A 27,644-nucleotide genomic window follows, 5' to 3' on the forward strand; every position below is an offset into this window, starting at 1 on the left:
CAGATTTGTTGGTTTCAGAAGGGAGCAGGGAGGAATGGAATAAAAATAAGCACTTACACCCTCCCACCCTCCCCCTGGCCACATTACTCTGTGGCCTGGTGGCTGAATACCAGCTTGCCTTGTGCCTCAAAAAGGAGGGGAAAGTACATTCACTTGTATTGCCTCTTCTATTTCCCCTCTTCATCCCAACCTTGATTATTTAACAAATGCACTTGAAGAAATACCTGATCTTTTCTTATGAGCAAGTTTTTTTATTCCTTAACTGAATTTCTCGTTAATTTGGTGGCAGCAGCTTGAACCAGTTATCCTTGTGTTTCCCATAAAACATGCATACATCTGTGACAATTTTTTCTTGGTGTTTGACATGAATTTTACATGAGGGAAGATGAGGTTAGGAGCATTTGCCTTCATAATGATAGGTTGTATTTTCAAATTGCATAATATTTCTATTTTTAGAGATAAATCAAAATTGCTTTCAGAATCCCTGAGGCCTGTACTTCGTACTTCCACAGAAAATGTGTCTCATACAAAACCTTATTTTTTTGTTGTAAAGGACACAGAGAACTGATGCAGTGGGAAGAAAAAAATGCTTACAGAAATACCATAAACAAAATCATCCCCAGAGAAGGTTATAATAAGAAAAAAATTCCCACTAGTAGCAACAGGGATTCTCAATAATTCTGTATTGGCAGTGAGATAGTTCACATAAATTTTAATACATTAATAATAACATTAGTTTAAAAAATGCATTTTTTTTTGCCTACACAATTGCAAATGATAAGGGTGTAGCTTAGAATGGAACTTTATCAATCTGCATCATTCCTAAATTTAGCTCCTTATCAGCAACTTTTAAAAACAGATTTTCTTCATCTGCAAACCTCTTTATCTATATAAGTTTTTCTTTGCAATAACTAGGCAAACCGGCAGAGGCACTAATATGCACACAGACAGCAGGCTCTGGAATGCAAGCACACAGGAGGGGGATTTGATGCCACATTCTTTCTTCTAGAATCAGACTTTGCACTTGAGATAAACAGGAGTATGGAAGTGACATAGGACCATAGACCAAAACAGATATCTGGCTGCAGAGTGAGTGAATTTGGGTTAACGTACCACAGGTTCCTGCAGGAGGTTTTAAAAGCCTTCTTTTGCACTGACCTGTTTCTCAGACAATATCTTCAGCCCTACTTTTGCTATATTTAGATGTAACTTCCCTTTTCATTGTTATATGGAATAAACCACTTGTTCCCCAGAGAATCCAGAGAATATTTTAGGGGAAAAAAAAAAAAAAGGTTCAAAAATCCACAACTGTACATCAAAATCAAAGTAAAAAACACACATTTGGGATAAGTTGGTGCCATAGCACTGACATCTTTAGGGTTTCCTTGTGCAGGTAACATAATTTATCAAATGCAGCTGCTTTACTTCATTTTGCCTAATCAACTTTCAGTATTCATTACTTTAAGTATGTTAGAGGCAGGTAGAGCACGTCATGTGCGGCCAAATATGCTTTTTAATTTTTATGTATTTGAATCTATAGCCACTGTCATTAAACAGCTTGAACTGCTTGCTACATACTTCAGCTAATTGAATGTAAGCCCTCTGTGAAATGTCATCTACAGCAACAGCTCCAGGGTTGCTCCCGCTCGAGTGCTATGGACAAATCTGAGCACTTCTTTTAACACTTGGCTGCAGGAAAGTCAGTTTATCAGCCAGTTTTTAGGATTAGAGGTTCTGCAAAAAGCAGTGTCTAGGAACACCCACAGGATCAGGGCTGGCCAAGCAATTTTACTTTCAAGACAGAGTGCAGTGACTCTTCCAGTGGTTTTGGACACCACAGAGCAGAGAAGTAGACAAGTAATTCACCCTGCTGTATGTTCTTCCTAAAGAAAGTGTTAATTGTCTAAGGCTTTTCCCCCTTGCCTTCTTGCCTAGTTTGAAGTATCATTGGCTACGTTTTTCACTGTCAGGAAACACAGTGGTTTATTAGTAGACCAGTACTGGTCAAGAAACATCATGCTTTTCTTGGAAACTGCTTCTGTCTGGTGTCTAGACTGTCTAGTGATAAGAGAGTTATATTTCAGGAACCTGAAAACAAAACATGTATACCTAGTGTTGAGATTAGGAATGAAGCTGTAGAGGACACTGTCACAGTGACCCCTCATATGTTGTTGTCACAGACACAACCAACTTTATTCAAATTAAAGCTGTATTGAAATGCTGCTGAATTTTCCACCTGATTCCCTACTAAACAGTATTACTGTTACTTCTGATAAACCAGCAAATGATCCTAGATCTCTCCACCACTCCTGCAATTGCAACAACTCACTTTAATACTGCTTTGGCAGTCTTGAGGGAAAAATCCCTGGAAATTCCAATTAGTAACTGACATTCAATAATAGAAAAATCTGCTATGCTTCTTATGCATTTGATAATCCTATTTTATGGTGATATGTGCATCACTGGACTAACACCTCTGTCAGCCTGAAGGTGACTTCTGCACTTTGGAACATACCAGGTCAGTCTCAGACTCATTCTAGTCTAAGCAACACTAACAGAAAAGCTGCTATTTCAGCTGCAGTGCTACAGACTTGTATCCAGTTAGAACCCACCACATCCGAGCTGTGTGATGCTTCTGCAGTTTCGACCAATTCTGGTTTACTGCAGTCAACAGAAAGCTGTCTGCAAATAATTTTTGCATAGCACTTGAATAGTACGTTCCATGATCCTACGTGTATTTATGCACTTGAGGTTAGACACAGGATCTTTTGTCACACAAACCCATTCAACTTCTTGTATAAACAGTGGAAACATACAAAGTAAACATGCATGCAGGCCACATACTTCATTGCAAAGACAATTTACTGGAAAAAATGTATTGGTTCTTGTAGAGAGATGGGACAAAAAACAATCAGAAAGGAGGCAAGGGACACAGGAAGCAAGAGTGCCAGAAGTGGGGCTCTGGTTTATGGCTAAACATATGTTTGGCTCTTTTCGCTTGGCTAAACATGAGAGCTTGCATGTCAAGCAATGCTTAAAAAGGATGAGGGGAATTAAAACCAAAACTGCTCTGTGGTCTTCCTTATTTCTTCAGGAAAAAAGAGACTTATGCAAGTTTCTTGTAAGACTGCATCAAAGACACCTGATACTAAAGGCCAAAATACTTTTATAACTGAAACAAGATAATATCTGTAAGATCCTTCTATAAAATTTTAAATTAGTAGTATCATTCATATGATCCAACTCAATGTTTTATGTGTATGTAAGAAAGTAGAACTCGGGGCACAGGTGCTTTTACTACATGAATAAATTAATTATCTGGATAAACAAAGCTCACACGTTAGTCCTAATTTACAACTGACATTAAGAAACAGCAGCAGTTCTCTTTACTGGAATCATTTTTGCTTCTGCAATACAGAGATATATTGAAAACGGTACTTTTCCACATGTGGCCACAAGACTTGATCAAGAATTGTCAAATCACATAATCAGGGAATTTCTCACTGGCTCAGTTGTGAGGTACTGCAACAAAACATTCTAAGAAATCTAGGACTAACTTGCACTAAACTTTAATTTTTGGCTTTTAGCAGCTTTCCTTGGTGCTCTTGCAATTTGAATATGCTTTTTACAAGGTTTTGAGCAAAATAGGTTTTCAATAGATTGTCTCATCAACATTAAAAAAAAAGTTGGTACATTGCTATGCATGACAAAAAACCAAAAAAAAAGTAGCTACAAATATGTTTTGTATAACTAACTTCCTCAGCAATATATTTGGCCATTTTGATAGCAAACATGATTTGAATTTCATTTAAAAGTTTTAATTTACATAAGAATCTATGATTTTCCAAAAGCAGCCTTGGGAAAAAAAATAAAAAACCCCACCAGTAAACTTGGAAGAGTAAAGCAACATGATAAAAAAATACTACAGAGATGAAGATGAGTAACTGCCAAAGCTAATAAAAGTCCCTTTTAACACAGCCAGCAACCACAGATTTGACTTCAATGAAGAGGTGGAACACAGGACCTCGTTTCACCAGGGAAAGATGGAAGGCATTTCAACCACCTTCCCACTGTTCACACATTTCAGCACTTGGGACAGAACAGGGATTTACACATGGAAAATCTCCCTGGTCCTACTTACTTACTCACTGTTCTACTCACAACAGAGGAAGACCTGCAATGTTAAGTCACAGACCTTGATGCATCCAATCCAAACATTTATTATTAGTTGCCTTGAGGCAGCATAGAACCATTTCTTTCTAATACACAAGTCCTTAGAGCTCCTCTGCTACTGGATAAAAGAAAGAAGACAAATACTAGATGAAGAAAATTAGCTTTATTTATGTAAATTAAAAAAAAAGAATTGTTAGAACTTTGGTCAAATTGTTAATTCTGTACAATTTACAATTATATTTATATACAAAACTTCTAATAAAATACAGTACATCACACTCTTCCTGAGTCACAGTGTGTTTCTCAGTTCTGTAAATATTTTTTTCTTCTTCTTTTTAAAGCAATTAGATTAAAGAAGGAAATAGTATCCTCAGTTTGACAGTGTTTGGTTTAGGTAATACTGGTATTAAGAAAGAAGTCAATACATTGTACTTAAAAAATACTTCACAGCCATTGCAGTTTTGATAATTATTTTTCTATATTAAAATAGGTTCCTTGCTAAAAATGTTAATTACATACTTCTTATTACCAGTTTGTTGCACTCTATTTATAGATACAAGACAAGGTGACTTCAAATACTTCCATCTCTCACTGCAGAGACACAGAAATTATGAAATGTATATATCAGTGATCATTCAAAGATCAGGTATCATCCATCCAGATAGAGCAGAGGTCTGAATTGAGGCACAGTACGTTAAAATTGCTGCCCAGTCCTGGACAGGATATGTAAGCTATTGCCTGGCTCCCCTATCACAAACTTATCAAAGTACACATCCTGAAAAGTGAGACTGTGTCAAGCAGCAAGGCACTGAGCCTGTCAATCCTCACATATGCATGACAGTCCCACTCTGGAAAGAACCACAGTCCCCAGAGAGGCATTGGAGAGCTGTATTTCACAGCATTTGTTACACCTTGGCCAGCTCAAGATGTCATTAGGATTAAAGCTATCCATATTACCTTTATTGAGTTGAATTTTCTGAGATCAACAATAAACTATTGTAAGGCTTACAAGGATATTTAATCTGTTTAATGAATGATGCAGTGTGTTAAATTAGTAATTAGCATAGATTACAATCTGTAAGTAAATTTATGTCCCTGTTAAATCCAAAAACCAATTACATTAACTAATTTTTGACAAATACTGATTTTAAAAAAAAATTAACTTTGCTTAATGGCTATGTGTGGGATGTTCCTAAATATATCTATGGTAAAGTTGACTTTTTTTTTAAATATAGGCATGTGCATTTCTGATATTTTAGTCCAAAATAATAAAAAAAGTACAGATCTGATGACCTCTGATTTACTCATAGTTCTTAGAGATATTTAAGAGGTCTCACACTAAGAGAAAATTATCTAGAAACTTGCTTTTTCTTAAAAACTTTCTGTAATACTTCAGCACAAACTAAAATACACAAGATCAACTCATGACAATCATTTGTGATTAGAAATTTAAAGGGACTTTTTGCTGTTGATATCAAAGTGCATAAAATGACAATATGGGGCTTTAAAGAAAATTGGTCTTTAGCTGAATGCTTGAACTTTTCCCAGGATTTTTTGCATGTTTAGTTGTCTTCACTTTGATGCTTTCTTGATTGCCTTTAACAGCTGACTCAAGCCTGGCTTTCATAGTTGGAGAGGAGGCCATTATTTTTTTAAAAACTGATGAGTACTGTGGACCAATCTGCATCAGAGTTTGCAAAGCAAACTCATGGAGATTTTTTGCTGAGATTGTAGCAGAAACCAGCGCATTTTCATCCAAAAGAAAGGAAATGAGGATGGGAAGAAAGCAGGCCACCAAGTGAGCACCTATAGACATTGAAAACAGAATTTCAATAAACAATTTTTAAAAATAGTGTCAAATTCTAACTGGAAGTATTTCTCTAAGTTAACATTTAATCCAAACTGTAAAGCTGCAAATGTTAGCTGAACTGTAGGGTAAAAACCCCAACATTCCTGTGAGCAATTTCATTGGCAATTAGTGTTCAGGACTGCATTCCTGGTGGTCATTTTGGTTTTAGTTTGTTATTTATGGCAACTCTGAGCATCTTAAATGCTTTGGGTACAAGAAATGGAAGTAACTTACGGTGCTGTTCCTCAGCAGCAGCTATCAGAGCTGTAACCACCTTTATTCCCTCCTGAATGACTTGAAGTTCAGCAGCATTTTCAGGTTTTGCTCTTTCTGTTTCCTGCAGCTTCCCCACAATGGATGGTGCTACAGAATGGATATAAGGGTATGATACAGTTTTGTTTGGATGCTGAAAGATGGAGTGCAGCAGCTGGTAGCATTTACACTGTACCTAAAGGGAAAACAAAATTTGCAGTTACAAAGAGTTACAGTTCAAAATACATCTCTGGGTGTTCCAAATCTAACAGCTTGTAAAAAAAAAAAATTTTTTTGGGAGGGGGGAAAAATGTGCCTCTCAACTTGAAAACTCATCAGTTTGTAGGCTGCTCATGTATAATACTTTGTAGGAGCTGTATAACTTGGAATCAATTATTAATAGAAATCAGATCACACATTATGTTTCTTTCCATCAAGTCTTATATCTTCCAATATTTTTGAGTTAAGGAAAAAATACTATTTTTGTTTGAAGATTAGTATTATTTTGAATATAGTCTCTTAGCAAAAATGCAGTAATACTGAAGAAGCGGTGCTTAAAATAAAAGCAGTATCCCTGTCAAACTGTAGGCACAATTTTAAAATGCCTTAAATGGTGCAGTAGCTTGCATCTCTTTAGAAGTCAATAGGGCTGAAACTGCCAAGCTCCTACATAATTTCTGAACAGCTCTGATGCCTAAACACTTGGATGAAATTTGCAAATGCATGCTAAAATTTCCTTGTGGTCACATTTTGCATTTTCAGTTCCTAACAGGGAAAACCAAAGTTTACAATATTTGGAATGTACTGATACATAAAAAAGTATTATCTTACAGTTATTTCTCAAGTAAATGTAACTTCGTTTAATTTTTTTATTACTACACAAATACAGAGGAGATGCAAGAAAACCAGCTTACAGTGAATTCTAAAAAATATGAAATCTAATGCCTGTTATTTTCAGAGCTGACCTTTGAAAGTGAGGTAGTTCCAACACCTAAAAAAGTCTTTTGTATAAATGCCTTTTTTTCCCTGATACATTATATTTTTTAGGTGAAGGACAGTAATATATGAACTGTGACACTACAATCTAATGTCACTACATGAAAATATTTATATTAGGTCAGAACAAAGCATTAATCTAGTTCAGTAAGCTGCATCCAGCAGTGGCCAGGAGCTGATGCTTATGAGACAGTAATGGCTTTGTAGTGGTACTTGCTCCAGCTCCCAAAGACTCACAGCTGAGGGATTTCCTGTGCAAAAGACACTGTGTGTTGAAGATAAAATGAATAAATAAAATTTGACAGGTGCCTGAAACACTACACAACTGTATTGTGTAATTATCAATGTACAAAGCTCTGAGTCTTACACAGTAAAAAAAAAAAGAGGAGTTCAGAACTGCATACAGAACAATGATGGAATGCACTGCTGGACATGTTTTTGCTGACTTATTCAAACTGTATTTTAAAATACGACAGATACAGTCAGGAGAGAATTAGCTTCCATCAACACACAGGATGAGCAAAACAACTAAGATATGCTAATATTCATTCAGTATGGTAGTGACATTCTAATAACTTCACCAGTACTTACAAGAGGATCTTTTGAGTCAAGTGCTGTTTTAAACTTCTCAATACAGCGCTTCTGAAGGCACTCTACAGTAGTAACTTCTGGGCTGGTAGACATAACAAATACTGTAATAGCAGTGAGAAGGCTGACTTCATCACGTTCTTGGAGAAGGCCATCTACTATCAACAAAGTAATAACATTGTTAGATTTGCATTAAGAATGCTGTAAGTTTAAGTGGTACAAAGAGGTGGAATAGAAACAACAATGTCTACATTTCTTTAGGAATCTCTGTTTTCAAAGACATGACATCCTCTGATACAGTGAGATGGACTTTTACTGCAATAAAAGCCAAGACCAAAATGGGAATTCAGGGGGGATCATATGCATATTTGGAAATTATAGCATACTCCTATTCCATTGTTTCTTTGTATAAAGTACAATAAATATCTATGAAGAGCTGGTATGACATACAAGAGTACAATCTATTAGAGAATATTATAGAATTTCTATTTAGAATATATATTCTTTTGCTAAAAGCTTTGTACAACATTGTAAAGAAAAGTTCCAACAACAAATTACAACTTAAGAGATTAAATGTAAGGAACAATGAAAATACTACAAACTCAGGAAGCTGAAGCAGCAGCGCACAGCAAAGTGATTCAAGACAAAAAATTATTTCCTTGCACTACTGTTTTAATGCCCCTTGCTTCACTAGAGACACTAACTCTTGGTGGAGAACCTATCTCTTATGCTGAGCTGTACACTGAAGCCATAGCTCCTGTTTATGCCTTCATACCATGGAACTACACTGCGGCACTACACAGCACAAGACTAAGCCTGTAAACCCACTGTCCTGGTTTCAGCTGGGGTACAGCTAATTTCTTCTCAGTAGCCATTGCAGTTCTGTGTTTTGGATTCAGAATGAGAATGGTGCTGATAACACACTGATGTTTTGGATTTTTCTAAATTGTGTTTATCCTAAGTCAAGGGCTTTTCCCCTAGTCTCATGCTGTGCTAGTAAGAAGATAAGAAAATGAAACTGGGAGGGAGCATGGCTGGGATGGGTGACCTGAAGTGACCAAAGGGATATTCCACACATCATGCCCAGTAAATATACTGGGGGGAGTTACTTGGAAGGGCAGATGATCTGGGTTCAGGAAGGGGGGGTCTAGCATTGGTCAGAGGGTGGTAAGCAACTGTACAGTGCACCACTTGTTTTTCTCTTTTTGTTATCATCATTTCTATAATTTACCATTATTACTTTATTTTACTTTAGTTTCAATTACTGAACTATTCTTATCTCAACATACAAGTTTTACTTTGATTCTTCTCCCCAGTCCAGTAGGGTGGGGGGAAGAGGGAGTGGGGGATGAGCGAGTGGTTGTGTGGCGCTTAATTTCCAGCTGGGCTTAAGTCATGACATCCACACTTCTACTTTTACAGAAGATGACTTTTCCTACGGACTGTAGGGACAAGACTGCACTATAGTTTCAACAGTACTTGGTAACCAGCTAATTCTCTTGTAACTAAGAGAGAAGTCTTTTTTTAGATGTGCATGAATTCAATCTACATAACACAATGTTTCACACAAACATTTCTCAGTTTTTAACCACAAACCCACTATTTGTGCTTACCTTGATCCCAACAATCAAGCACTGTGAACAAAGCACTACGCAGAAGATCAGTCCAAGCATTCTGACTCTTCTCTGCTCGAGCCATTGGAGAAGACAAGAGTCCTTTAAGAGCTTGTAGAGATGCAGCAACTGTCAGAGGTAACTGGCCATCTTGTAATTTCACAGCAGTTTCTTTAAGTACGCCGACAATTAGGTACAAAATAGTAGGAAGAACTGAAACACTTCCTGTAAAACAATACAAATTAATTTCACAGAAATTTAAAAAAAATGCAGGTACCTTTTACATTAAAAAAAAAAAAAAAAAGGGCAGTTTTCATGGATTCTCTTTTTTTATTTATAATTTATCGTTTTTAAGCATATCTATGAATAGGGGCACTGGTAATTTGAAGAAAAGATCTGAAATATCATGTGACCTGCTATAGCAAACAGGGAGTTGGACGGCTTAAATGAACTTAAACCTCTTCCCCTTTAAAATAAGTATTGTAAATCTTTTCCTTGATGGTTTTACTACATGAAGTGTGGAATTATGCCATATTCAGAGAAAAGTAAAAAAAACCAGCTCCACTGAGGAGGTGGTTCTCATGGAAGAGAAGCCACGGAAGTGTACACAGTATTGAATACAGTATACTTGCATATATACTGGTACATAGTATATTCCTTGTGTATACTACTAAATGGAAAGAAGAGTAGAAAACAGAATATAAGCATCTAAGTATATTTTTTGCACCTTAAGACAATCCAGCGAAGCAAATAAACAGGACAATTTCAAAACTGTCAGGAGGAAATACTACCATATGATGTGCTAAGGATGCCACTGCTCCAGGAAATCAGTGAAGTCAAGAATTTAGTAAGAGTAATAAGAATCAGAAAAAATATAAGTATAGAAACCCCTAGAATTTAAATAGAAGCCTCTAAAAATGTCTTGGAAAACAGAAGACCTAAGGAGAGAAGCAGATTATGCCATAGGCTACTGAAGAAATTTTCATGTCTGAGAATCTAGTAGTTGGCTAGTCATAAGAGACCACTAAAATTGTTTTAAAATTCACAGGAATAACGTGACATAGAGGCAATCTAGAAACCTGGATACTTATATGTTGCTCCTGTCCTACGTTATGACTCAGCAAAGCAGAGAGGTAAGCAGATGGCTTAACATGCTTATCTCATTCCCTAAACAGCAAAATGCTTTATTTAAGATTTTAATACACTGATATTCATGAGAGACCTGTTGAGTAACGAGGGTCTCTGACTTATGCATAAGTATTTTCTCAAGCTGAGGACATCTATTTTTGAACAGCCAAGTCTTTGAAAATTTATTGTTGAAATTCAGTAGGAAATATAGGTCACGAATATAATTTACTTGCAAATTTTTTTATGCAAACATATCATGACAGGTGCCTGAAGTAAGAGACACGGCAGTCACAGGACTGTAACTTCAGTTACCTAATAAAGGGAAAAAAAATGATGCAATTCCACAGAGGAACTCTCATCTCTTTGATAATGTGAGCTAACTTTTAGAGCTGCTTCCTTATTCAACTGACTGTATAAGCAAGCTTAAGCTCCTCTTTTTAGTCACCTGAACAAAATGCTTAACTTCTCTAGTGCAAATATTCTCTGTAGTTTGATCCTGCAAGCTGTTTGTTTGTGGAATAACATGGACAGCTAAAGACAAAAACAACTATAGTGAGAAAAAAAAAAATCACAGATTATTTTTCATACAAAATAGTCCTCAGATGTAGGTGATGCTATGTTTATTTCCTTTCACTTTGAACTGATAAATAATGGGCTGTAGATAGAAATGAGAAGACATACAAGGATTGCAAGGGCTGCCAGCTATTTCATTTGGAGTGTCATATTCCCCACAGAAGAATCATTTAGCAGAGAACAATTTTTTTTTAAAAAAGGAAAAAATTTCAAGGGTGGTAAATGCCAAAAATTTGCATAGGGTGTAACAACAATACTTAAAGTGGAAAGAGAGGCATAGGGCAGAAATGGTTTGTATGTGTGGCTGTAACAGTACTGAAAGATTATATGTATGAATATGATATTGAGGTTTGGTGGTGGGGAACATCCTGAAGTTTAGAGAGAATCCAAAATGAATCATGGATAAAAGTCAACTAATCTGAGAATTCAACCATAACTCCTTGCAGCCATTTGTTAATGTTCAAATGATGGAAATGTAACATCACACATTTCCCTTTTAAATTTAATTTACGTCAGCATTATGAATTCCAGAATAGACCATTTAAGTAGCATATAATCATTTAGCTGTTGTATACTTCCCAGTACAAAATGAATCTATTAATTGCAGTGCTATAGGGTGGGAGGAAAAGACAAACTACTCATTTAATTGCTTCATTTTTATAACTTGTTTTGCAATTTGACAGTCCAAAAATAATTAGAAAAGGAAATTGTCACAAGCAAATCAACAAAACTTGCTGCCAGACTTAGCTAGCTAAGAAAATTAGGCAATAACAAAGGGAGAGAAGGGCCTAATATTCTTTCATTTATCTTTTCTTGTGATGAAATAGCATACCTTCAGGAGAGCAGACTGCAGGAACATCAGAGAGAATAACTAATGCTGCTGCTACCAATCTACTTCCATCTTCTGACAGTAACAGATGTTTTCCAGGTGGAATTGCAGGGCTATAAGTTAATTTAGGGTTGAGCTGGGGAAGCTGTCTGACAAGAATACAAACACACAGCTCCAGCGTTGCAAAGACTAATGATTTCCCAGGCACCAGACCTCCTGTGTCTTTGCCCTCTCCAAATTCTGGTAATGTTTCCTTTTCTGCAGCACCATCATCAACTGAAAGAAAAATAAGAAACATGGCAGAAGTCTGCAGGCTGTGACTTGTTTCCAAAAAGTTTACTTCTTAAGACCATTTCAGCACCAAATCATAATCCTGGCAAATATATACACGCATGGGTATGTATCCAAAATTCTACTAGCAAACACCCATCCCTCTAAATAAGCAAACTATGCAGTGACTGCCAAAAGGCAAAAGGGTGCACAATAGACTTTGACATTCAAGATCCTGAGGCACCAAGCCAATAGGATGTCACTGATACAAGCATTCTGATTCTCCTCCCAGTTTTTTCCTTTTAGAAAATGAATTTTAGTAAGTTAGAGTCAGAATAACTATTGGAACCTGGCTTGTAACAGCTGTGTGTGCTGAGTCTGTCCATTGGTCAATTGCAGCTGACCCCAGATTTCACTAGGACTCCTGACACTACCCAGCTGCAGTTTTTCTCCTTACGATCTGCCCTCTGTTCAACACCTAAACCACCTGCTATCTATCCTACCGCCTGAATTTCTTATGTCAGGAACCTGGACTGTCTTAAGTAAACTAGAATTATAATCCAACTGTGAAACACCTCAATTAAGACACATCTTGAAATTCAGTTTTCCAAGAAAGAACTGTTTTAACCCTGATAACAAGTATTCAAACATCTCATACAGTACTGTACCTTCTGCACTTCTCCGCTTTTCCTTCACGTGTTCCTGAGCTGCAAACAGAATCAAGCGAACCACTTCAAGGGCAGCAAGCTGAATATCAGGTGACTCTCTGGTCAGTATCAGTCGATGCAAAACATTCAGCAGCTCTACACCCAACTCCTATAGTAAGAAAAACATCTAATATATTTTCATTTTAATGCAGAAGTTTTAAGAACTTGTTGATACTTGTTAAAGCCAACAGTATTAATCTGATTGATCTCACTAAGGAACACAATGTAATTGATGCAATCATAGGAGTTGGCATTTTCTTCACCATCCAGCTCCTAGCTCCCAAGAACAGCAGTCCCTATCAATTCTCCCAACAAAACAGTTATCACAGTTATTTAAGATATAGGGCACTTAACTAAAAAAGCCAAAGTAATCTTTATCTTCTGGCATCTTAACTCTTGAAGGTGGGGACACTACACTGTATCCCTCCTACACTATACATATTTCCTTCGACAGAGCATGAACAATCAGCAGAATTTAGCCATGTCCACAGGTTTTATCATTTTCACTGGATTAGACAATTGCATAGCACATGGGATGGTATAAATCTTAACTTAAAGAAAAAAAGAAATAATTTCAGATTTCTACTTCTTTTCAAGATCACTGCTGTGGTATTGTTTGGGTTATTTTGTTTTGCCTTTTTTCTTTTTTTCAGTATCACTGCTTTTGTCCAATCTTCTTCTACCAACTTTGATTTTTATAACAGAATTAATTCAACTATGCCTTGACAGAGAGAGAGAGTAAGAGAACTCTCTTTTCAAGAATTTTGCCTTTACCTGGCTCTCATCCTACTCATCTAATTACTCCCTCCTGACGAAATGTCCTCAGATCCTCTGCCCCTCATCGTACAGGTTCCATGTTGTGTTTTTTTTAACTCCTCCATCTACAGCTTTGGATTTGGGTAAAGCATATAATTTACCTACAATTTATATGCTGAAGATTCCTGGAAATACAAGAGATTGTAAAGATACTGTTCAGACTAAAACTATGCCTTAATTCTGGCAGGCATTTGGTTGTTCTGCATTACCTGATCACCACCTATTTTAGACCTTGGCCATGGAACATCGAAGAGAGCCTGCAGGGCATGTAAGCAGGCAATAATGTTCTCCATTGCTGCATCTGATCGAGGAGAGCACAGGAACTCCACACTAATTCCTGTAAGCATCAGAAAAAAAGCTTCATGTGTACTTGAAATTTTAAGAAGTAATTTTTTCCACTGCTAAGTAACCTCACAGAAGGTTGAGCAACCACAGAAGTAGCATTTTAAGTGAATTCATCTATTGCAAATATCTTGGGGCAAGACCTCTATTTCCATCAAAACAATGAAAGAAACTTCACATTCTAAACAGTACAAGACTGAATTATAACTGGCTACTAACACAAATACAACCCCAGAAACTTCTGCATAAAACATGAGATCTAATGAACAGACATGACAATTCATAATGAGTTTATAGCAGAATATTTTTCTAATCATTCTGATTTATGTACTAGAAGGAAATGCTGAACATAACAGTAGTTCACAAACTCTAAGGCTGAGGCTTTATCTTCCCATTTAAAAAAAAATGCTAAAAATGCTAACTACCACAGCTAGATAACCAGCAGTAATTTACATGAAGCCTAGGCTTGTAAATCCTAGAGCAGATAAGAGCTATCTTTTTTCTCAGCTTTCAGGACTCCTCAAAATATTTGAGATAACCTTTGTATAAACTGCAATCCATATTCTCATCCCAGTTGTACAGCTGTAATTCCAAAATGTGTGATGACTTGGGAAACCAATCAATGTCCACTAAACAACAGCTGTGCAACAGCAGTTTTAAATTCTTTCAGTTTCTTTGTAGGGAATGAAAATTAAAATGCTGTTTTATTCAAAAGCAGAATACAAGCCAGATGCCCACAGTCAAGTACATAAAATTTGATGCACTGAGCAGTAGAGGAAACAGGGGAAATGAGCAGCTTTTGTATCAAAGTCCCACTTCTGAGAGAGCAATCGAGCTCAAAAGGGAGCTGTCTCTCTGCAGAAAAACTATTCAAAAGAAGACATATGCAATAAAGTCATACAAACTCTTTCCAAAGAGGGATAACAAAAGAAAGATACCAAAGAGAGGTCAAAAAAAAACATAACCAGGAATGCCTAATTGTGTAAACTTAAGAGAATTGGGACTGAATTCAATTACCTGATTAGCTCCTGCATAGTGGAGGCTTAACAGAGCTTTATAAGAACGTGAGGAAACACTTATTTTCTGTGTGGGTGACTGAGCACTGGCACAGGTTGAGTCTCCATCCACACAGATATTCAAAAGCTGTTCAGACATGGTCCTGGGTAGCTGGATTTATGTGACCCTGCTTGAGCAGGAGGTGGACAAAATAATCTCCACAAGTCCTTTTCAACCTATAAACTATTGTGTGATATAAAACTGTACTTCAGTGAAACTAATCCATACACTCTGTAAGTGTACTGGTACAAACACTATAAAATCCACCCTTGAACTTGCATGTTTATGAGCAGAGCAGTAAGTTGGTTTAGGGCTTGTTTAGCTCACAGCATTTTTTGCACCACACTTGGGAAAATACCTTACAATTTTCTCACTAGTACTTAAAATTCTTCTGACTGTATGTTTAAAAGATGCAACACTGAATGATACAGTTAAATTTGAATAATCAATGACTTATTTGCTAACAGCTTTATCTACATTTTGAGTTACAGCATCTAGGCAGACTATGCACTCACTGACTAACCCAAGATAAGATGAAATCTGTCAGTATTCACATCCTCAGGAGATTTCACCAAGGGCCTGGTAGAAGAATCTTGACACATGGTAGTTGGGGTAACAGGTCTGGAGAGATTTGTAACTCCTTCATCTGGATCAACAACAATGAAACCTGTGCTAGTGAGCCATAAAGATGTAGCATAAAGTATCAGTGCCCAGGAGCTGTAGTAATGAGGTCTGGCATTTTCAATTGTCTCTGCTGTATAAAATGTACCACCTACAAGAAAAGAAATTAGTTTTAAGGGTGTAATTTATTTTCAACTAGTGTATTCTCTCATTCTTAAAACGGGATTGTGTTCTATGTATGACTTTTTTTTTTAACGTCCAGTATTAAAATTCAGGCCTATCAGAGCATTTGATTTAGATTTACTTGGACAGAATGCGAAAGATTACCTGTTTCTTCTTTCGACCATAAAAACAGTCAACAAATAAGAATACCAAACCACTCTTCACATCAATGAAACCTTGGTTCTCAAAAGCAGTCCTGATCTTTAAATAGGTCCGTAAGTAGGCTTATTCTCTACACAATTTAATCCTACTATAACCTTAACACAAGTCAGTTTGCTAAGGGAATTGGGAAAATACAACTCATTTGCCTTTTTACCTTCAGCAGGTAGTTGTGATGCATATTCTGGAGGCAAAGTTAAGAGAGCAAAATCCTGAAGTGCAGCAAGCCAGAGCCTGCTCAGTGTTCCAAGATCTGCCTGTACCAAGTCCAGAAGACCACTGGCTGAAAATGTTACATCTCTGTAGCTTTCTTCGGAGGAGTTTGCAATTTTTAAACAATGCTTGTGTGTATCACTTTGATTTTTCTGCTTTTCAATGGCAACTATGTAAACCTGTTGATATATTTGGATAGAGAGTTACAAATATTAACACTTGGAAAACTACTGTAATCACAAGCATGACTGCCTGTTGAAGAGGCATGAGATTTCCTAGAATCTATTTCTGTTTCAAGTCCAGCAAGCCTGGGTGAACAAGCACTTATTCTCTAAATGTTCTGAATCCTTTCCCCAGATTATCATGATGCAAGAATCCCCAAAAAGGGGAAAACAACAAAAATTCCTATCTGGCATTAAGTACTCTGCTCTTAAAAATCAATGTATTATTTGTCCAGTTTCTGCTTCCAACCATCAAACCCTGTTATAGATACAAGACTGAAGAACTACCAAATAATATACCTATAAAAATGATTCGGAAACAACAGTAAACCCATTCCTAAATACTTTTTAACTGAAATTCTATATGGCACTTGAAACTGACTTCTCAAAATTATGTGTTACTTCATGTTAGCAGTAAAGAATGAGGAGTACAATCTTGTATACTTTGCATGTTACCATCTATAGGTTAATTTCAGTGTTAATCTCCCTAGATACCTCTCTGGTTATCAAAAAAGTAGAATTGAGAATGTTTCAGACAAACTGCTCTCTGTAGTCTCTCCAAAATGCCCCTGGAGGGAAGCTCTTCTCAACTATAAAGAGCACATTTAGATTCAATGAATCTCAGTGAGCTTTGTTGAATACTAGTCTCCTACAATTAGGATTTCTACATCTTTTTCATGTTTACTAGCTGCAGTGGGTTGTCCCAGACCAGCAACTAAACATACACCAAGCCCTTGTCTCACACCTTCCTGCAGCAACAGGATGGGGGAATTCCTTCAATTTCTGTAAACAAGAAATAGGTAAGATTCTAATGGAGAAGGAACTGCCTAGGGCTTAAGTGAAATATTTGTAAATTACAGTCATAAAAGCTTATAGGAAGCTCTACACAGTTTCCTTTGAAGAATTCTAGTGATCTTAATTATAGTCTGGAACAATTTACAGATCTTCACTTTTGACGGTTGAGCCTCACATCTAGTCTGAATTTTGTCCTGGCTTCTGACCAGTGAAAGGTTATTTTATGCTATTAAAACCTTTCCTTATGTAATTATTATAATGATCACAGTACTTTATCTTTTCTGAATAGATTAAATAGACCAATCTATTTAAATCTCTCAATGTAAGCATGTTTTCAAGATTTTTATTCCCACCTGCTAGCTTGTCTCCAAGGTCTTTGCTATTTTGTCAATATGTTCTCAAATATGCACATGTAACATTGGTATAATTTTCTAAAAATGTTTACATAAAAACTATCTATTGCCTACTTTCTCCTCCAAAAGACCTTCCTGATTATACACTGAAATACACACCTTCATAACATGTTCAACTTTAGCTGGTTATCAACCATCAGCATCCAAGGCCATTATCACTACATTCTAATACACATCTTTTGGAGGTGGTAAACATGGTTCACATTTTTGACTTTTAAATATTTAACCTCGCATTTACACATATTAAAACAAGTGTTCACATGAGCTGACTTTAATTTAATTAAAGCAGTACTGAACTGTTGTAGTAAAGTTATTAGAATGTTGTTAAGTTAGTTTAGCTTAGTAGTTGATAGCTTGAAATATATCTTTTCTCCTCTTTTAGTTGTGATTCCCCTCCCGCTTCTTTTTCTCCTATTGCTTACCTGGAGTCAAGTTACCATGGCTACTTAAGTTTTTCTCCTCAACTCCACGGCCGGATGGAGTAAAGAGAGGACCCTGCTGGCATTTCCAGCTGCTTGAAGTTTCTTGAGCCCAGGAAAGCACGGGGTTGGGAGAAGTGAGACCCTTCTTTCCAACATGGAAGTTTGTAACTCTGTTTTTCCTGTCCCAGAATGCCTCTGAGCTGTGGAAGCTTCTTACCTTCCCTTTCTTTCCCTCCTGCCTTGCCAGGAAACCTCCCCCCTCTCTCCCCCCCTCTGCCCCTCTGTGGAGAATACTCCTACACCTTTGTGGGCATTTGAAGAAGTTGGTGTCTGTTATTTCTTATCTTAGTGTGTGCAACCTGGATTTGTATAAAGTTTGTAAGATGTACTAACTGAGAAAAATAATTGGTTCTCTCTCTGATGTTCCCTCCCTCCGAGAAACCCTGTTAAAAAGAGACCCCCAGACCCCAAATCCTTTGTCTTTTGCCCTTTGGATTTCTCCTTCACAGAAATAAACTGTGGAATACAACCCCGGGGAGAGAGTCCACCCCTGATTTCTTTGCTCGCTTGACAGACTCGAATTCTTGAAGAAAATCAGTGAACCCCACAAACATATGCTGGCTCAAAACCAGAGGTAAGAGAAACCTCATCACTGAGCTAGCCGGGCCACACTGGGGGTTTGAGTCACTGAACTGACAATATTAATTTAAAAGATCTATTTCCAAGATATGAAAGGCCAATAGGCAATGAGAAAAATGACACCTATTTAAAATAGTACATTGTGTGGATCATCACCATAACCATTTATAACATACAATTTCAAATCAATATTGAACTATTCAAATATATTAAGGAATTCATATTTTTAAGTATGATACATTATTCTTAATGTATAGTAAAATAGTTTTACTTTTAGAGGTAGCAAAGCAAAGCGTCAGCAGCTTCTATTTAAAGAAGCATATCAGAAATTCCTGAAAATTCTGTCTGAAAGGTTCTAACTCACCTACCCAACAGTAGTATACTACCTAGTAACAGAGCTGTTACACTAACCTCTGCCCAAGCCTTAAGGACGGCTAGTACTTCCATAGTTGAGGTGCTTTCATTATATTGCTGATTTTGTGCTTCTTTCCCAGCCTGCACTTTGAGCAAAGAGGACACAAGCAACTGGTGAACCCTTCGAAGGTCATTCAGATCACTTACTACACCACTTGCTATCCAGGCACTGCATACCTAGTGTTGAGAAACAGAAACAATGAGGAACAAGGAAAAAACACCACTAGATAATCTTTTTTCCATCTGTAAAATTATGAAAGCCAGATTTAATTTCTACCAAGATACAGTTACTCTCACACAATAAGAAATGTTAAATGACATCCCAGTTTAGTACACTTCAGTAGTGAAAACCAAAACATCAGTGGGTTGTCACAAATAATAGCCAAAATATCAACTGCAACAAAGTTTCTTGAAAGACTTTAAAGTGACAAAAATCTTTGAGTTGCCACAATATAGAGATAACATAAGTGACATTATTTTTTGTGAATGCAGGATTTAAAGTTAGAGGACTTATTTCCTTTTTCTTGTGTTGCGTATCAAGTGAAAAAAAAATAAATTTCAGAGGGTCTATTACCTAAGAGACTTCTGACTTTCAACACTTGCCTGACATGCTTTTGCTGTGACATCAGGAGGAGTTTCGGGAGCAAAGGCAGGCCTAAGTGCTGCTCCAACCTAAAGAGAAGTAATAGCATTTAATACGTAGTGAACAATCAACTAAAGGCTTGTTTTTCATAATTGGACTGTTACAGTTTTCCTTTATAAAGCATAGTTTGTCATTTTTTCACAGACTGATTCAGTGAGATTAAAGAGCAGAGAAACAGTTTCAGTCAACTTTTATTGTTTTGCTTACACTGAGGACATCATTCTCTTTGAGAGGGGTCTTCAAGGTTGACTCTATTTTTTGCACTGCCTAAAACACAAACAGTAATGTCTTCCTTCCTTGACTTGATGAGGAGCCCACAAAAGAAAAAGGAATGCTCTGAACCATGAAACACTTGCTAGACAAGTAGTGAGTGACATTTCCTTACTCAGAAAGAATACAGACTGAAGAAAACAACCAACTGAAGCTGGTCAACTTTAGAAAGTGAAAAAAAGGGAGAGCACAAACCCCATTTACCTAATAAAGAATACACAAACATGAAGTTACCAGGCTGCAGAGGTTCTACCTACTGTCACTGCTGAAAACCACTTCACTAAGGGCTAATAAAAGATTAATTCCCTAGCTGCTTTAGCATGTATTTGAAAACCCATATTTAAGTTTGATGTACTACACTTTCATCCTGAAGAGCAAGTGAAATAAGTGGATTTGTTTTCAGTGGCAATTAATGACAACTTTTTTAAGACCCTCTAAAGCTGAGACTTCACTTATGGAACTTCTGAACAACATTTTAGAAAGTCATTACTTAAGTCCAGAAAATTTATATCCATCTTTTTCTGGATTATTATGACATTTTTAAGGGAAAAAAATCAGACAATGTAGACTTGATTTTTAGCTGTTTCACATTTCTTATATGTATATTAAACAGCTGATGAGATCTATGCACAGTATTAGCAAAACACTTTAAAGATACTGAAGCTTAAAAGGAAAATTATTAGCTTTACTTGTAACCTGCTTGATGGTTTTGGACAGCAAGGACAGATGGTTTATTTTTACCCTTGATAGCTTCAGACTAGACCAAGGCACTTCCTTCCCACAAAGGAGTGCCAAAAAAATAGAACTATAATGGCAAAAACAAGACCAAAGTAGGTCAGGATGTCTTCAGTGTCTCTCCAATTCTATGAGAGAAAGTGATCTGACCTATTCAGTGCCTGCTAGAAATTGAAGCTATATGAGGCTTAACACAGCTGTCATATTTAACACAGGTGTGGTCTGGAATGCTAAAGGACTAGGATATCTTTTCTCTAAATCTAAACCAAGACTTAATGGAAATGGACCTTATGAGTACAATCCATACTTCTCTGGCTCATTTATTGGCCAAGATCTCTAAGTGTGATGGCTGCAGTGCAATGGCTACTTATTTCTAAGCAGAGTTAAAATTTATAGTTATTCCTAATACTTCTTGCAATAGTTTCACACTCTGAAACCAATGCTTTCCAGAAAAACCCTACCAATGATCTATTTTGGTTTTGTTGTATTCAAGAGGGAAAAATGCTGAAATTTGAAAAACTTGAGCTAAAAAATTATATGCCAACTGAAGAGGTGATTTCTAAGGAAGTTAAGTCTGAATAAATTAACAATACATCAGTAACAAAATAACTGAAATCCAGCTCTGTACCTACACGCTGCAAATTTCTTTTAGTAATTGACTGTAACTCTTAATTTCTCTAAGTTATTATCAGTGGTGCTTACGTTGGCTTGATATTGCTCCAGGATTACATGACCTGGAAACTCTGGTTCTGGAACAGCCGCAAACTTCCGAACAATAATTTGCAACATTTGAAGCCCAGCAAGACGAAGCTGATCACTGTGATCTGTGGCAGCCATAAAAGCCATACGGACCAAGTCAGCTAAGTGCAATACCAAAAAGTCATCTGAAAACAGAAATTAAAAAAATAAAACAGTTTTATTACATTTAAATTCGGACATAATGTGTTTTATAAGACTGTTCCAAATGTTTTCAAAATGTCTATTTTACATTTTACCTTAATACATATCAAGGATTCACTTCAAGCAGCTAAGACATAGATCAATTCTTCTTGGCTACCTTATGTTAGCTGATCTAGTCTGCTTTCCATTTAAGTGTAGAAAAAAAGTACTTTGAATAAAGTACAAATATCTTTATGTATGAGACAGATTTTCTAAAAGTGAATGTTGAGGAAAACACCTCCAGATAAACACAGAGAGGTAGTAAAAAATGGCACTGTATTTCTACTGGTGATTATGCAAATTATAGAAAGAAAAAAAGTGGCATTTTTTTTTAAGTCATACTCTCAGACACCAACCTGTGATGATGTAGGCTGGTAGCAGCTATCACTTGTGACTGCCAGTGCTTATACAGAAACAACACCTTCCTACGCATACACCATGGTACTATAACCAGGAAACTGAGTGTAAGATGCCATTCTTTTAGCAAATAAAAATTTCTCTATATCTTACAGAATATAGGCTTCCAATCAGAGTAATAAGAGGCTTCATTGATCACAAACAAAAAATTTGATGAATTCCATTAAGATACAAAGAGCTAATACTTATTTTAAGCATACTTTGCATTCTATGAAATTCTTGCCGCACTTAACACATACCTCTTGAATCACGTTGTTTTCTTTCCTGAGCCAAAGTCATGTCAAAATGTGCACTACCTGCATTTTCACACTGGCTTATAATTTTACAAACACACTCTGCAGCAAAAACTCTGGTGGACCATCGTGGATTTCGGAAAGGATGGAACCTGTCATCACTGTCAGAGGTTAATACAGATACATCATCCCCTTTGGCAGTTTCCTCTTCTTGAGTGGTATCTATTGACGCTACTGTATTGAAATCTGTATTTAGGACACAGAGGGGAAAAAACCAAACATAATATTTTTTCTTACTGTAACTGAAACCTACAGAAAGAAATCTCTTCAAAGTCTATCTCTAGCCTCAAATTCGTGGTGACTCCCTTCAATCTTGGTATCTTAAAAGTAAATGCCAGAATTCAAATAAAATGAAACTGTCAATGTTCGGTTGATATTACTTGCTGGAAGACAAGATCAATACCACGAAAGTAAATTAAGAGCTGCAGAGAAGGAAGCAAAAGAAAAAAACCCTTTTAAAATAAGTGAGATGCATTAGAAGCTAGTACAGTTCCAAATCAAAAAATCTAAATGCAAGAAGTTTTCCTCCTGCACTGCAGGTGAAATGATTTCCTTCACCCCCGTCAATATTCAGCACAGTAATTGACTTTGTGTGCTCAAGAGTTCCATTATGATATAATAGGCCTGCGTCAGTTCTATTACTAATGGAAGAATTGATCAGAATACTTTTCTTGCAGGTAATTGCACAGGACTCACAAGCTCAAACCTATTGTGTATTTCCATATGGAAATGAATTAACATTAGGAGTATAAATCAACAAGAATATGAACAGGCAACACATCCTAAAATGTTTACAAGAATTTGTTCAATGGGGCAGTCAGAGAGAAAGGTATATTCCTCTGAAGGAGCTAAGTTAAAGGATCCAATCTTTCAATATGAATGACAATTATACACTTCATAAATGGCAAACATTGAAGAAATTTGAACACTTTCCCTCAGTGACACAGTACACTCCTGCAGGCCTTATTTTGATTGTGTTCTCAACTACAGTGTATTAAGACTTACCAGCAGAAGCAGCAAGAACATCTTTACAAAGCTTCAGCCAAAATGAGAGCTTCTCAACTGCCATTGAAGTAAGCATATGAGTCAGAGTCTCTTTGATATCTTGGCACAATCTTGGATCCAATTCTTTGTCCAGCAAGCTCAGCAATGCCCCCTCCAGGCCTATTTCTCTGATGTTCACATCTGTTAAGAACAAAGTCTGTGAGCTGAGCACTGTACATCACAAAACTGCATTAATGACAACAGAAACCCCACTGAAGGTTGCACACAGGGTATCTTGGGAACAAGTACTTACTAGCCCTGAAATGTTTTTGAAACAATTATATTTTTCACTTTAACACTAGAGCTAACACATGAACACAAAACAGATGTTGAGCTTTTACAAAAACATAGTAACAACAGGAAGAAAGCTATCCAAGCAAAAAATACGAACCCTACTCTGAATTTCACAGCATTACCACTACCACAGCATCTAGCTCTTGAAAAAAAATATTTCACTTACCTTACTTCATAAGGTAATTCTAAAACAATGTTTTAACTTGAAACGGAAGTTAAAATTATTATCCAAAAAAGCACAAACCCAAACACATGGAAATAATTTGTTAAATTAATATGACCAATTTTTATTTGGCCAATATTACAAATTTTAAATATCAGCAGTTTTTAAATGGCTGTAGTCTATATTTTCTGAAAATTTCCAAATGAGCTTGAATTGAAAGCTGAAGTGAAATAAATTTTTAACACCACTCACAAAAAGGCACATGAGGATGAACTAGTGATCACTTTTAGAAAAAAGTTAATACAACAGCTACTGGCTAGATTGGCTTAGATTTCCCTGGAACTCCCCTTGCATTTCCTTATTTTATCATAATTTGGTACTATACAGACAAATGAGGCAGAAAATGTTTTAAGTTTAAGATTTCAAGAGTGTAGCAAATTTTCACACTCATAGCAAAGTGTGTTTAAAATTCACTGTCAATATGTTGAGCTCTTTGATCTCAAAATTTCAATACATTACCTGGAGTAAAATCTTCTTTGCTTTCTTTCACTAGTGCAACAGCATATTCTGATACTTCAGCAGCTTCTCTTTGCACAAGCTGACGTAAGCAAGCTACCACTGCACGTCTCAGTAGTAAGTATGAGCTACAGAGATTCATCTGAAACATGCAAGAAGATACAGTAAGATGGCTAACAAACCTCTGTGGCAATACCTCAGTAAGGCTGGTATTTTCTGAAAACTTGCAGCTATGACAAATCTGTTAAGTCAGTAAACATGTAATTGATAGTCTTTTTGCTCAGCTCTTTTTCTTTTTTTAAACCTCCAAATGAAATGTTTTGCAAGTCCTGTAGTCAATTTTACAAAAAATATCACTACTTTTAACATTTTCTCTCAAAAGGCAACTTACAATATTGGTTTGGGGCTGAATCCACCTCTCAAACAATATTGTACATAAACCACCATTAACTTCAATGCCAGGTGAATTGTGGTCTCAAGGAACAACTAATGCTTTGACTACTGGGTATATGAATACAACAGGCTTGAAAACTCAGTACCAGTCATCATCAGATGACTAGAGAAATGTCAGTGAAACCAAGGGTGAGAGGCTTTAGTAAAACAGAACTCCATGCATGAAAGGAAGTTTATAAGAAAGGCTGAAGAGAACACTGCTGCAGTTTCATTGGAAAAAAATACATACTCAGTTTACATTAAATTATGTTTTAGAAAAGGTGAGAGAAAGGATGAGAGTTATTGGTGAATGTATGATGCTGAGACAGGTCAGCCATCCTGAGCAGTCTCTAGCAAAAAGTTCATAGCACCATCATATTTTAACACCAACAGGCCAGTATGAGGGTTATTTTGTTGGAAAATATATGATCATAGATTCACTATTACTGGAACAATAAAAAACAATAAAAAACCCAAGCCATAGCTTCAAAGGGTTTTTGTTAGAGTGGAGCTTTCTGATATTTTTTTTTGCTTCTTTCAATTTTAAGACCATCCTGAAGGGAATCCTAAAGATATGATAAACTAGCTGTGTGGTCAGGCAAGATGGTTACACCAATATCTATGCATCTTCTTCTAAATTAAGATTAGGTTGTCATAAAAAAAATTGTTCTCTACAACTAAGCAGTTGTGTATCCTTAGCTATCACCACCCTTAAAATACATAGAGCTGAGTGTCTGCTGCAGGAAAACCTTCTGTTAGGCTGTGCTCCTCATTTGTCAGCAACAGGCCAATATATGTTAGTCAAAATGACTAACATATATTTGTTAACATAAGCTTAAAGAGAGCAACTGAAGGACAAAAAGAACAAGCAATACAGAATTTTAGCTTTGTTAGATTAACAAAACTAAGCTTCATCTTAATTCATGGGAATTTCTATTCATGCACATGAATCTACAATACTCAGAATTATGTAATTATACACAAAAAAATACACTCTGCATAATTCTCTTACAAGGAAATGAACCTGACTCAATAGGTATGTCTGCAAGGTACTTTTACTGCAACTTCAGAAACAAGTGAGACTTTCAATGCAACATTTATGCAAGCAGGCTACACATTCTACTTCAAGTTGGACATGCATAAATTCCGTGCAAAATTTTAACAGGGGAAAAGCAGAGGGCCCAATTGAGGCTTCTGAAATAACGCAAGATACGTATTTTTTATCTCTCTATTCTCTCACATTCTAAGCAGGAGACAGGACTAAATGATAGACACAAAATGCAAGCATCACATTAAAATTTAAATGTACAAACAGTTCCCTGTCTGTATCTAACACATTAAAAACAAAATTATCCCTCACTAAATACATAAATGTATTCCTGCCATCTGCAGAAAGTTAGGAAGGCTCTGGTTAGGATGACAATAAAATATCACTTGACATGCTAAAAGAATTTACATTAAAACGGTTAAAAAGAAAGACAAAAGATGAAACAAAAACACCACTGCAAACTGCAAAAGTTTAGGATTAACAAGGCACAGGGACCTACCAACACAGAATTATCCAACAAGATTTCCTGCACAAAAACAAACGACAACCAGTCATGACAAAACCAAAATAGATATCACAGTGATATCAACCACACATGGAGACTGTAACATGTAAGTTCAGCATATAATAAAATTCAGAATCTTATCTCAAACATACCAAAAGCCTAATTTGCTTAGTTAATTTCTCTTATTTTTCATGTTGAACACACTTAAATTCCAATCCAAATGCCCCTAAAATAAATACTTTAATAGTACCAAGAGAACAGCACAGCAATGCTATTAACATTGTATACTTATTGTGTTTCAATATTGATCTTATTGTTAATACCTTAGAGCTGAAAACTGGTATTCACTGTGTTGAAAATACTATACCACAAGCTTACAGAGATAAGCTCTTTAGAAGTCTGTGCTCACCTAAGTTAGTTTTAGAGCTAATTTTAGACATGATTAAAAGCATATGATTTGTATTCTTCTGGAGCCAAGAGTTCAAATAGCAGGACAAATATGCATTATTGTTAGAAGCCCCATGAACAATCCAAACAGGGAACACTCTCAGAAGCTGAAGGGAAGCTAGATAATGACAAACACATGTACACAATTAAAAAAAAACCCAAAAAACAAAAAACCAAAAGAAAGAAAAACCAGCAAACCACAAAACATGAGCCAGTGAAGCAGTGTGTCCATTGCTTAAGTCATGTTTTACTAGTGCTAGCACAGTTACAAACTGAACTGTTTAAATACACTGAAGACCTGAAACCATCTCATGCTGTAGGAAGACAGGTATAGGAGGCAGCTTGCAGCTGCCTGCACAAGAAAATGTTAGCTTGCCTGATGATGGAAAAAAGAAATGGGAGGGAGGGAGGGTTATGAGAGAGCAGAGGGAGGTAACAGAGGAGGTGAAGAGGAAGTGGAGGGGAATGGCAGAAAAATGAGAATTTTAAAAAGGCAAGTTGGAAGGCACAGGCATTTAACAGAATCCTTGGGCAAAGAGGGTGGAGAGGTGCATTGGTTGAAATGCTACTAAAAAACAAAAAAAAAA

The 27,644-nt window shown here is 36.4% G+C and overlaps 1 protein-coding gene across 5 annotated transcripts in view; it reads right to left on the reverse strand.

The window, feature by feature from the left end:
* Nucleotides 1–4,316: 4,316 nt before the first annotated feature.
* Nucleotides 4,317–27,644, reverse strand: part of HEATR5A (HEAT repeat containing 5A) — a 64,766-nt gene continuing 41,438 nt past the window's right edge. For 2 of the 5 annotated variants that reach the window (XM_058837694.1, XM_058837676.1), the window contains exons 23-38: nt 26,605–26,631; nt 24,629–24,767; nt 23,614–23,793; nt 22,555–22,794; nt 21,662–21,843; nt 19,915–19,983; nt 19,309–19,488; nt 16,352–16,586; nt 15,716–15,964; nt 14,004–14,131; nt 12,940–13,087; nt 12,005–12,277; nt 9,472–9,696; nt 7,862–8,016; nt 6,257–6,470; nt 4,317–5,979 (exon numbers count right to left, since the gene is read on the reverse strand). In XM_058837694.1, the coding sequence (XP_058693677.1) occupies nt 5,678–5,979; nt 6,257–6,470; nt 7,862–8,016; nt 9,472–9,696; nt 12,005–12,277; nt 12,940–13,087; nt 14,004–14,131; nt 15,716–15,964; nt 16,352–16,586; nt 19,309–19,488; nt 19,915–19,983; nt 21,662–21,843; nt 22,555–22,794; nt 23,614–23,793; nt 24,629–24,767; nt 26,605–26,631 (2,946 nt within the window). In that variant the 3' untranslated portion in view covers nt 4,317–5,677. The remainder of the gene's footprint in view (nt 5,980–6,256; nt 6,471–7,861; nt 8,017–9,471; nt 9,697–12,004; nt 12,278–12,939; nt 13,088–14,003; nt 14,132–15,715; nt 15,965–16,351; nt 16,587–19,308; nt 19,489–19,914; nt 19,984–21,661; nt 21,844–22,554; nt 22,795–23,613; nt 23,794–24,628; nt 24,768–26,604; nt 26,632–27,644) is intronic. The other 3 variants (XM_058837706.1, XM_058837701.1, XM_058837683.1) reach the window with 2 other exon arrangements.

Source organism: Poecile atricapillus, chromosome 1 (assembly GCF_030490865.1).
Source record: "Poecile atricapillus isolate bPoeAtr1 chromosome 1, bPoeAtr1.hap1, whole genome shotgun sequence".
Classification (NCBI taxonomy): Eukaryota; Metazoa; Chordata; class Aves; order Passeriformes; family Paridae; genus Poecile; species Poecile atricapillus.